The 12,500-nt window shown below is 34.8% G+C and overlaps 1 protein-coding gene across 3 annotated transcripts in view; it reads left to right on the forward strand.

The window, feature by feature from the left end:
• Nucleotides 1-554: 554 nt before the first annotated feature.
• LOC144978810 (fatty acyl-CoA reductase 1-like) overlaps nt 555-12,500 on the forward strand; it is a 29,173-nt gene continuing 17,227 nt past the window's right edge. Inside the window, exons 1-2 of one of the 3 annotated variants that reach the window (XM_078925334.1) lie at nt 555-939; nt 12,056-12,500. The exon at nt 12,056-12,500 is cut by the window's right edge and continues 168 nt beyond it. In XM_078925334.1, coding sequence (XP_078781460.1) covers nt 12,456-12,500 — 45 coding nt within the window. In that variant the 5' untranslated portion in view covers nt 555-939; nt 12,056-12,455. Of the gene's footprint in view, nt 940-11,064; nt 11,140-12,055 lie in introns of those variants that run through there. The other 2 variants (XM_078925333.1, XM_078925335.1) reach the window with 2 other exon arrangements.

The following is a 12,500-nucleotide window of genomic DNA, read 5'->3' on the forward strand; positions in this document are numbered from 1 at the left end:
CCCCCCCCCACCCCCCGACAGACAACACTGTTGTGGGCAGGTAATCCTTTTACACATGAGTACAGTGAGAAATTGAACAGAGAGCGTTTTTCCTCGACTCAACTTTTCCATCGCTGGTCTCGAACCTGGGAGCTCCATGACATGCCAAGTGCATACCACGAGTCCCACAAAAAGCCGCACAATTCATGATTCAGCAGTGAACTCAGTTGTCAGTAGGGGAGGCCTATTTGTTGAGAAACAGCCTTTTGCCTAATGAGTGGATAATCGAAGAAGGCAATGGGGCATTTCAAGGCTATCGGAAAAAAAAATCACCTTGACATTGCGTCATTCATGCATGTTCATCGTCCGTTCAGGACATGACATTCCTTACTTATCATGTTCGTTTGACCGGAACGAGGTCACTCAATTTTCTATGACCTTATGGCAAACCGCGAGGTTGTGCCTGGGTAGGCTACCCCTCTCTCTGTGCCTCTTACCTATCCTTGTCGTATTTCGGGAGAGCCCAACGAAGAGGCCCGATTGGTCACGGAAATGATCAGACCATTATTGTTTGTGGAAACCTTATTTGCCAGATTGAATCTGATGTAACAGTTTCTTTTAGTGTTATTTTCATGCTTTTCGAATTTAGGAGAGTAATTTAATTGGGGATTATATAATATTTCAAGGCACTCTATAATCCGTTTTAATTCTTGAATGATAATTAGGACATTTTATTTCAAAGGATGGAGCTTGAGGCGTTTATTACTTTAGCTCTATTTGTTATCTTGGATTGGTTTGAACTTGGTGAGAAAAATATGATAACAACCGGCAATTATCAAAGTGCCAAATTGGATTTTCTTCTCCGTAGGTAACTAATGAAGCAAGCAGTCACCACAAGCCACTTCCTTATTACGCCGGCTGTTCTAGAATTTATTACAGATTATGCTGATTTTATGAACGGTAAGTGATTATAAATTTATGAATGCTAGAAAGAATATCTAAGAATAAAGTTGTTTGATGGCAAATGGCTACTGATAATCTAGTTTTCCTTGCAAGCGACCGTCCACTTATCCCACCGCTAGGACCAAGATGAGTGTATTCTGTGTTCTCTGTCCCGAGTCCTGTGCCGTAAAGATGGTGTATAATAATATAATAAGAGCCTCTATCGCCCCTTATCCGCTTTCGCCTTTCATCTTCGCTTTTCTCTTGCGTAATTCACTAACTAGGGCTGACAGCAGATGGTAATGCATTTAAAAAAAAAAAATGTTATGATATGAATTTCATCTGTGCCCTTAGGTCAGGTAGACCTCTAAGGGCACAGATGAAATTTATTATATAACATTTTTTGTTTCTTATTTTCGAATATATGACAATTGAACATTTTTTCAACTTGCAATGGGACAGACTTTACATAGTAAATTATATATGAAGTAAATTTGTATTCTGGCTTTTGTGGGTAGCAGCATTCATCAACAATCGAGTGTTGGTATAGAGAAGGACCCAGGTTTTAGTTAAGGATTTCTCTCTGTTAGTGTTAGTTAATGTTAAAAAAATAAAAATAATTATCATTCTGTATGTAAGGTTAGAGAACGTATTAAACCATTTAAACAGATTATATGTAGGTACTTATTTTTCATATGGGTCGAGCCTAAAATGCTGTACATTGTCTCGACTCAGAGTTAAAATAATAAATTTGTGTATTAATAATTAAGTTTAAATTCTTGGTTAGCAACAAAACTCAATTTAAAGTGGCATAGTAGCAAATCAATATATCATGCTAAGAATTAGGCACTCATTTCATCTCTCATCAGTGAGCCTCACTTGGGACAGCCAAATTTGAGCATTGTGTTTTTTTTTTTTTTAAACGTACGTTTTTAAAAAGTAATTTTCTCAATGGTGAATAATATAAAACATGTGCCCAGTCATCTCAAAACGGTATTATTATTTTGCAGTGGTGACCCTGGTAACGAAAGAAGAATGTAACATTTAATGAGTAGACTCATGAAATTTTAGTTTTTGGCAAAAATATTTTACCTTAAAATCTTATCTTTTGGCTATTGATTTGATTTTGGCATCAAAGTCACCGTTACTCTTACATAATTCTTGAATTTGAACGTTTCTCAAAGCCGACTCAATTCTGAGTGTTTGTGTTTAAGGTTGGAGAAAGTTGTTGAAGTTGGCAGCCATTGTTGGTGTTTAGGCTGAGGTATTTTGATAATCTTCGCTTGAAAGTGTCTTCTTAGTCTGTTGTGTTCAGACATATTTTGGGAGGAGTGTTCCAGTCTTTGATAGTATGAGTGTAAATGAATATAACTGAAGATGTTTGAGTTTTTTCTGATTGATGATTTAGTGTTTTCGAGTGAGTGGGTTTTTCTTTGAGTGTGTTAAGTTAGTTGTGTTTTTCTATTTGCTTTGGTGAAATGGCTGTCATTTTGTTTGCAATTTTGAAGTTAATCGTTGTTCTTTCTGTCTGTCCTGTAAGGGAGTACATCTAAGTTGTTTTATCATGTCCCTTACTCTGCTATGGGAGCTGTAGTCATTGCAGACGAATCTTCCAGTGCAGTACTGGACTGATTCAATTGCTTTTACTGTATGTGCGGGTCCCAAATTGAAGCATTTGACTCATACATGATTAAACGACCTCTGCGTCTGCGAAGCTAGTTCATACGCACTCTCCCTGGACTACCCAAACTCGTGACCAATATTTTGGGGGTTTGGGAGGGGGGAAACTTTAAAAAAAAAAAAGAGTCTAGTAGGGGTTTAGGAGGGGAGAGACTTTAAAAAAAAAAAGTTTCCCCCCTCTCAAATCCCCAAAATTATTTTTAAAAAAAGTTTCCCCCCTCCCAAACCCCCAAAATTATTTGGGTCCCCGAGTTTGCGTTAGTACCCTCTTCTATCATTGTCACAGACTGTTGCCTCACTCCAGGTAAGACTGGAGATGCACACATCTTGGTGAATGCTTCTCTTCCAAGTCTGTTTTGGATGACCCTGTTTCCTCTTGCCCTGCGGGCTCCATTCGGGAGCCTGCTTGGTTATATTACAGGGCTCTTTCCGCAGGGTATGGCCAACAACCCATCTCCATTTTCTGCACCTGACCTGGACATCCATTTGCTCTTGGTTTGTTCTTGTCCAAAGGTTTCAACAATGGGCCAACTATGCGTCCATTTAAAAATAGCAGGTTACAGAAACCTACAAGTTGAAATGTTTGGTCACATATGATTTAATTTCTCATAAGTTTCTCTTGAGTATCACTATTTATTGATACATACAATTGATGCATCAACCAGGCTGTATGGTGGTTAGTCAATACAAACAGTTGTGTGCGAAGTATGTGTTAGTGCGTTGTGTTCGTATAGTTTGTTTATCAATGTCCGTTTTGAAAGACTTTTATGGTTTGGGAGGAGGGGGTGGGGGGTGGTAGGTGCTCTTTATAGAAAACAAAACCTGGAGACATTAGTTACTGGCTCCTTAACAAAATGACAGTTATTCATCTGGTTTTTGAAACAATTGACCTTCTTGTCTCCAATTTGCATTAGCTACACCCTCACTCTCTCTGTCTCTCTCTCTCTCTTTCTCTTTTCTCTCTCTCTCTCTCTCTTCTCTCTTCTCCCTCTCTCTCCCTCCTCCTTCCTCTATCTCTCTCTCTATCTCTCTTCTCTCTTTCTCCCCCCCCCTCTCTCTCTCTCTCCTTCTCACTGTCTATTGCTGTTCACTCAAAGTCCAATTGTTGGTCATTATTGGAACTAGACATGCAAACAATCAATTATCGTCAACTTGATTGGTTCATTGGACTAATGGAATATTGTGTCGGTATTAAATGATTGGGTCCTGGCAGCTCATTTGGCTGAGCACGTGGCTTACAATGAATTGGAACAAGTGTCAATCCCAGAATAAGCCTAATTTTTTGTTGTTGTTGTTGTTGGTTTATTTGTCTTTTTTTATGTTTTATTTTGTGACCACTCTAGTAGTAGAAATGGAGTTGAGTAACTGGGTGTATTAGATCAAGTGGAGAGGACTTTGTGTTGTATCCATGGGGTAGCAAGCAATTGTTGCTGCCAGTCAGCGGGATAAACTCTAGCTCCTTAGGATTTTATTTTCATATCAAAGTAATAGTTGGTCGTTAATTCCTGGCAATTGAATTTTGAAAGGTTCTCATTTTGTTTATTTTTGAAAGGGTTGATCTGGTTTGATTTGGCTTTGTCATGTGTTTTGAAAATTCCTTACATAATGTTGGACCCTTGCATTTTCTATATTCTTCTTCACTCATATTACTTTGTGTAGTTGTGTTGCAGAAGACATTAGAAAGAAACTGGAGGCAGCAGAGATGTGGTTTCTGAGCAGGATGTTAAGAATTAAGAATCTCATTGACAGAGAAGAAAACTAATGAAGTATTAGAGCAAGCTGAAACTAAAAGGTTACTAACTAATTCGTACAATAAGAAATCGACATAAATGTATTGAACATCTTGCTCTCACAGGAAAGATAGAAGGTAAAAAGAGTAAAGGTAGACCAAGAAAAACATATTTGAATAGTTTGAACAGCTGGGTGACAAAGAAAGAGAAGAGTAATATTAGTTTTCTGAGGTTATCTGATCAGAGAGATGAATGACGTACCGTGATCACCGATGTCTGGCACAGACTTGGTACTTGAAGAAGAAGAAGAAGTTGTGTTTGTAAAGTTGCATGGAATTTTGTTGGTTATTTGATTTAATTAAATAATGGTTAGGCTATTTTTTAAGCATTGTATTCAATTTTCTTTTGGAGATCAGTTGCTCAACTCCAATTATCTTGCAGATATTGGTCACCTCATCACAGGTCCATGACCTATTGCCATTCATTATCAAACCCTGGCATGTAGTAAGCAATAGCTCTTACTCTTATCTATAGTGATAACATTGTTATATCAAGTTGACCTTGATTGCGAAATCATTCGTTGATTAGAGTAGATGGGGACAAATCTTTGGTAGGTTACAAAATTCAGTTCAATGCAAGTGGAAGAAAGAGAGGAAGAGAGAGAGAGAGAGAGAGAGAGAGAGAGAGAGAGAGAGAGAGAGAGAGAGAGAGAGAGAGAGAGAGAGAGTAGGTCTGTTCAATGTTATAGTTATCATATAACGTTATGACAAGTGTAACTAAATGACAAATTGCCATATTTGTGGACAATAAAGATCTATTATTATTATTATTATTATTATTATTATTATTATTATTGGAGCTGTTCCTTTATGCTGAACAGTTCTAGAGTTCACTGACTTTTCCTCTCGTGATTTCCCTTGGGAGGTCACCCCTACTTCGTCTTCTATTCTCCCATTTGATGCTGTGCATTTAGCCAAAATACTCACAACATCCACCAGCCAGATATAACCAACTTACCAACACACAACACTATGTATAACCTTGAACGTTTGTAGTCTGATTGATATAATTAAGTGAGAACTACTCATAAAAATGGCTGGCTGCTAAAAACAATAGTAACAATGAACTTAGTGAGTCAATTTCGTTCCTTCCATACATTTTTTTAAACCCTGGATTGAGATATATTTGATTTTGCCCTCTCCCTGACTAGCCTCCTCCAAAGCCTAGAATGATACACCCAAGTCTTTATAAGTCCATTATCTTTTTTTTCCCTTGTCAATCTATCATCCCTCTATGGATGTTATTTTCTGTGGGGCCACTTCGATATATAATTATTTTAAGCATGCTTCTGTGTATATAATAATAATAATAATAATAATAATAATAATAATAATAATAATAATAATAATAATAATAATAATAATAATAATAATAAAATAACAATAATAATAATAATAATAATAATAATAATAATAATAATAATAATAATAACAATAAAAATAATAATAATAATAATAAAAATAATAATAATAATAATAATAATAATAATAATAATAATAATAATAATAATAATAATAATAATAATAATAAATAAATAAATAATAATAATAATAATAATCAATAATAATCAATAATATAATCATATAATAATAATAATAATAATAAAATAATAATAATAAAATAATAATAATAATAAAGTAATAATAATAATAATAATAATAATAATAATAATAATAATAATATAATAATAATAATAATAATAATAATAATAATAATAATAATAATATATCATCATCATCATATCTTATTAGTCCAAAATAGAATTATTGTTAGTTAAGCTCTTGTAATAGGCGAAAAGTAATTAAAATAATGATAATAATAGTGATAATAATAAAAATAATAATAATAATAATAATGAAATAATAAAATAATTAATATAAATAAATGAATATATAATATCTAGATATCTAAAAATTGATTCTTATGTGTGTGTTTGTGTGTGTGTGTGTGTGTGTGGAACTTGTGTGTGGTCTTAGACAAAATACATTGATAGGTAGCTCTTGAAATCTATTTCTGTTCTCTGTTTGAACTAGTTTTCATGCTTCTAACTGCAGTTCTACACTTTTTTGACCATGTCACCACTTTACTGGTGGTGAAACGACCTGTACCTATAAACAGAACAAACAAAAACCATTCAATTACTTTCAAGATTAGTCATACTGACAGCATAGATTTTTATCATGGTATCTTTTGCACTCTTATAAGTTTTTACATTATTTTTTTCCTGATATCTGTTTATCTTTACAAACAATCAAACACTCAAAGAGGAGTTGTTTTTATCTAAACCTAAGGGAATGGCCTTGATAAACATCTCCAGTGTTTACTTGAAAGATTCTTATTATATTTATTTCAGCTCTGCATGAGTTCAGAGCAATTTCCTCTTATATTTTATATTTCTCAAATATCTGCTTTACACCGTCCAAGTCTGATCATCATGTAGTCGCTTTCGACCCATCATTTTTTAGATATCTTAGATGTTTCTCATATCTGATGAGCTCACCCATGATGCCACGGACATGGTGAAAAATGAAATTTCCCCAATGGAAAACGACTAAAGAGGAAGCCTTAATTTACTCTGAAATTGTACATGGCCTTCTTATTTTTTATTTTTACATATGTGCAGCAGTATGGCTTGATCGACCCTGTTACTGCATTTTATTTCAATAGGAATAGAAATTACTTGTAAACAAAAGATTCAATGCCAAGATCTGAAATGTAGGTCAACTTTCCAGACATTTCAGATAAGCATGGCTTAGCGTCATAGTCTTTGCTTCGTACCCGAAAGGTACAGAGTTCAAATCCTCACCGTGCCTTAGCTCAATTTGTGGTGCTGCACTGCGGCTAATGCCTGGGTTATTCCAGTCTTCCCCTGTACTAGACCCTAAAGACAAATTTCCCCTATGGGCTGAATAGAGGGTGTTTTATTTTATTTTATTTATTTCTTACCGCACTAATCTTTTGCAATAGGTAGACATTGGGATAACTTTTGCATCATCTGTCATATAGATGTACACCTCTTATTATTTTCCTCTCATACAAGCTCTGATTTAATATCGTAATGGAAGTAAAATAAGGTTTTTATTGAAGAACAGTATATAAAACATCAATTTTGTCAACGAAATGAGCACACAATGATGACAAATATTGAACTTGGTTAAGAATTTTTTATGTCTTGTTTTGCTGTTAATTGAAGCCTTCTTAAATTACATTTTAATAAAAGACTAGTTCACCACACCTCTAGCTTCAGCAGCATACTACTGTTCTTTGTGAAATTGAATCTAAGCTTCAATTTAATATATGAAAACAGATAAAAAATGGATGCATACTATTTCCTACCCATCAATGTGTTTTTTTAATTCATCTTAACAACGCCACTACCACATTATCTCATTCGTCTGTAGTGTTTCATTCATCCTGTTTTGTTGATTAAGGGGAAACCTGAAACGTCCATTTTATCTGTTTTCGTATATTAAATTGAAGCTTACATTCAATTTCACATTGTTATTTATTTCTTCGAGCTTCGAGCAGCAACATTTACATAGCTGTTCTTTGTAGATCTGATTTATCAGTCATTCTCTTCAAAATGTCATTGTTGTACAGTATCTAGAAGGCTGATTTTTTAAATAATCTAAATCTTCCTCTGATTTCTTCCTGTCACACTTGTTTGCGATCTCACCTCGACCTGAACAAAATTATCACAATTTTTTTCTTTTTAACCCGTTCACGGGTTTAAATGCCTTCTTATCTTCACTTTAACCCGTTTGTTATCAGCACTCACATTTTCAATAATCTTGACAAAGAATGGATATGTTGTTTTTTGTTTTATTGGCAATGTGTTATCATTGCAACCCAATAACCCTGAAAACAGCTGATTTCTTTATGCGTGTTGATTTCAAACTACAGTGAAACTCACAATGATAAACATATTTATCACATATTCTGGTCACCTCAAACCCAATTCACTTTTTCTAATTATCTATAAATCATATTATTTTGCTTTAATATCTGGTAACAGTTACTGTAAATAGATTTCTTTACTGGAAGTTGGCCCAACAATATAATTGTAGAGTTTTAAAGGGATCAAGAATCGCTCATTTGTATGTTTTGCATTTTAGACTGCAGTTAAATCCACTGTGATAAAGATAATTACTACAGTGAATGACATAATCAGTCGGATGGTGAAAAGGTTTGAACTGAGATATTGCCAAGTTTAGTTAGAAGGTCAATTTTGATCAAAAATGAGTTCTTGTTATAAATATTTAAATTAACCCTTTTTGTACATTTTCGGTAAATATCAAAGCTTTATTTCACTTCTAAATATTTTTTACAGCTAGTCATGTTGAAAAAGTATGAAATTTTAGAAAAGTTGCCATACATCTGACCGTAACTTCATGAAAAATCACCCGATTTACTTCAAATAGCATGAGCATGTTTAAGGGAAGTTTGATGGAGAAATACTTAAAGCAGTGCTAATGGTTTTCCTCGGATCCGCAGGAATGTGAGGTTTTGGAGTCCGATGAGGAATTTCTCCTTTGAAAAAAAAAAAATCCCCCCCCCCCCCCCCCCAAAAAAAAAAAACCCCAATGTACTGTGTGGTGGAAAATTTGCAGTTTCCCACTCTCCACAAGTTAACTAGAGTATTCATGATAGTTTATCATCTCAACGGCTCTAAAACGGGGGGGGGGGGGGGGGGGGGGGGGGGGGGGGTTAATTCAATATTAATTGGGGCTTAAAGACAATCGCAAAGTTTCCTCCTTTTTCACAGTTTTTTTTAATAACCATCAGCACTGGTAAAGTCTTGTTTTATCTATTTCTTAAAAGTACTTTTATAATAAATTGTATACCCAAGTGAGTTAAGTTTAATCAGAGACGACTGCACGCATACATGTGCTGCGTGTGACCCCACTTGTCATAAAGCCTTGAGATAACTATATCCAACATATATATATATATATATTTATATTATATATTTATTGTTTATATGTCAATTGACCCGATTGTCAAAACTTGATTATCCTTATCCATCGTTAGGCAGGGTGTGAAGTAGCAAGTATCAGATGCTGTGGTCATGATGGAGACATTGACCTTTGACATTAACAATGTTGTTAACCCTTTGATGGCGTTATATTGAGTTTCATTCGAAAATTATAATTTCCTTTCTTCATTTATTAATTTGTTTGTAAACAGCAGACCGGACATTTTTACCAAGGGAGCCATTACAATGGTGTGACTCTTGCTGTAGAAGGGCTGTGTGTGGCTATGTGGTCTTGTGCTATGACACTCGCTTTCGGTTTGGAACGTCTTGGGTTCGAGCCTCGCTTGGCGCATAGTTGAATCCTTGGAAAAGACTCTTTACTCACATTCTCTCACAGTACTCAGGTGTAAAATGAATACCTGGCCATTTACAGCGTTGTCTCTATCCGAAAAAGTTGTAATATCGCCTAACAAGCGTCTTGTCGTGTCCTACATGTTAAGTGTTGCCTTTGGCCAGGGACCCCCTGTAAAGCGCTTTGAGCATGTTTAGTGTATATTGCGCTATATAAAAGCTCAATTTTAAAATATTTTTTTTGCTGTAAAAGGGTCCCTGATAGTTTGGTTCATAGAGCACTCGCTTCCTAAGCAAAGGGACAGGTCTCCCATAGTGGGCAGGAAGGCACTTACTGTGTCTTCTATCCCCCTGTATCTGTTTTCCAACTTGCTTTCTGTCTTTGTCTTGGAATGAGATTTCTTGGTTTTGTCCAGGTCCTGGCCGGATACCCTGGCTGAGAGGGAAACAGTCAAATGTATAGTTAGTTTTGGGAGATGATATTTTTTTCCTTGTAAATCATCTCTCTGTTATGCACTGTATTATGTTTTGTTTACGTATTATATATGATTTGTAAACATTTGAGTGTATCCCTCTTAGTTGGGACCTGTGCTTATGTCTGGATGAGACTTTTAGGTGATCTCAAACTAAGTACTTTGACAGTGTGCTCTTGGAATCTACATCCCCTTTGTCTTACCTTTTCTTGTGTGCTTTAATTGTAATTCTAGAACTTTTTACTATCCCATTTTCTTCCTTTCTGATACGACCTGTTGCAAGTGCCGTAAAACCCATATAAAACAAACAAGCAAATGGACAGGTATATCAATCATAGCTCGAGTTAGAATTTTTATCCGATCCCCCTGTCCACCCAGCAGTGATCGGGTAGCTGTTCCATTCGATCTGGTGGAAAATTCTTGACGATGGACTTGTGTCCTATCCAAAGGTTAGCAAGAAATTGCTATTTTGACGTCTTATTCAGTGCAATACAACAAACTGGGATAAACTCCTGCTCTTAAGGCTCTGAAGGATTCCCCCCCCCCCCCCCCCCCCCCAATTGTAATATCGCCTAAAATGCGTCATGTCTCGTTCTACGTATTGCTGTTGGTCAGGGACTCCTTGTAAAGCGCTTATGAGCACATGTTGTGGATATTGCATTATATATATGCTCGATTAAAAAAAAAAGTTTAAAATTAAAAAAAAAAAAAAATTAAAAAGAGACTCTTGCTGTATAAATATTATAAGATATGAAAACAGGTTAGATTATAGTCTAACATCGCCTTTAAAGGAGCTGGTCTGAAAACCAAGGGCCTACATACAAAGAAAGAAGATTAGTACCTATTATTAGAATTACTATATTATCATCAAAGTAGATTACCATCATCATTTTGATGTCACACTAGGTAAAATGTCCTTGAAGTGGTGAAGTCTTTTGCATTCTGCCAGGTATTTTGGATTTGGATTATGTTTTTTTGTTTTGTTGTGAAGTATCAGTGTTATGTAAGAACACGATATATTTTGTCCGGCCATCATTTTGACTTGGTGAACAGTACTGGTGGTGATGCGTGTTGTTATTTTCATTTCAAAGTGGTGAAGCCTTGCGCACATTCAGTTGTTTAGATTTTGATTATGTTTTTGTTTTGTGTGAAGGGTTAGAAGTTATTTATTAAGAAGAGCAAAATATATTTTATCCGGCTGTCATTTTGACTTGGTGAAAAGTGCCAGTGATGTGTTTTGTTATTTTAATTTCAAATTGGATTTTTCTTCTATTTCCAGCAATTTGCCTTTTTTTTAAAAAAAAAATGTTTTCTTTTTAATTGAACCATTGTGATAGGTTTAACTTTTCATTTTTATTTTGGTATATTCAATGTTATTCAAAAGCAGTTGATATTACATAAACTGTCACTATTAATGTCATTGTGGTATCCGTTTTATATATGTAAATTTTGTATATTTATTTGTACTGCGCATTGAGCATCAATCAGTGATAAAAATGCCTAATATAAATGCCATGTTTTCTTTTTCTTCTTCTTCTTCTTCTTCTTCTTCTTCTTCTTCTTCTTCTTCTTCTTCTTCTTCTTCTTCTTCTTCTTCTTCTTCTTCTTCTTCTTCTTCTTCTTCTTCTTCTTCTTCTTCTAGTTATTATTAGTAAGTGGTAAGGGATAGCTTCAAAATAGTTTAACAATAAGTCTCCATTAGGGTTAGGTTAACCATTGAAAACTGCACAATCCATAGCCTGCCCAAAATCAACTTATCCATCATGGCTATAGACTAATATTTTTTTCATTCATTTATTTGACACGCACTGTTCGACGATTTTACGTGTTTTATTATTATATTTTTTTTCTTATTTTCTAAACAGAGCAAGAGATTTGCATTTAGAAGTACCCAATAACATCGACCTGCTGTAAGTTGAACATTTGAAGGAAAAGGGAAACCAAAACAACTTGATAAGAGGAAGATGCTGTACTCTCTGTAATTGATTCACGTCAACTCTCACACAACAGTCGGCAGTTTGAAATTTGTCTTTATATTTTGGATCCCTTCATCTAAGAAGTAAACGCAAGTGAAATCATAAACAAGACCAAATTCAAACCAATATTGAAAACAAATAAAGGAAAATTGTTTTCATAAATATTCAAATTTAATCTTGTCTAGATTTTATTAGTTTAAAAATTCAAAGGAAATTACTGTGAAAAATTATCAACCCAGTTTTTGCCACGGTATCAACAACGAAGGACATTCGCGTCGATTTCACAAAAATGTCGGAGAAGATTGAAGCCCAGGAGACATGCATCCCAGCATTC

This window comes from Berghia stephanieae, chromosome 8, assembly GCF_034508935.2.
Source record: "Berghia stephanieae isolate SIO BIC M18660-M18661 chromosome 8, UCSD_Bste_1.3, whole genome shotgun sequence".
Taxonomy (NCBI): domain Eukaryota; kingdom Metazoa; phylum Mollusca; class Gastropoda; order Nudibranchia; family Aeolidiidae; genus Berghia; species Berghia stephanieae.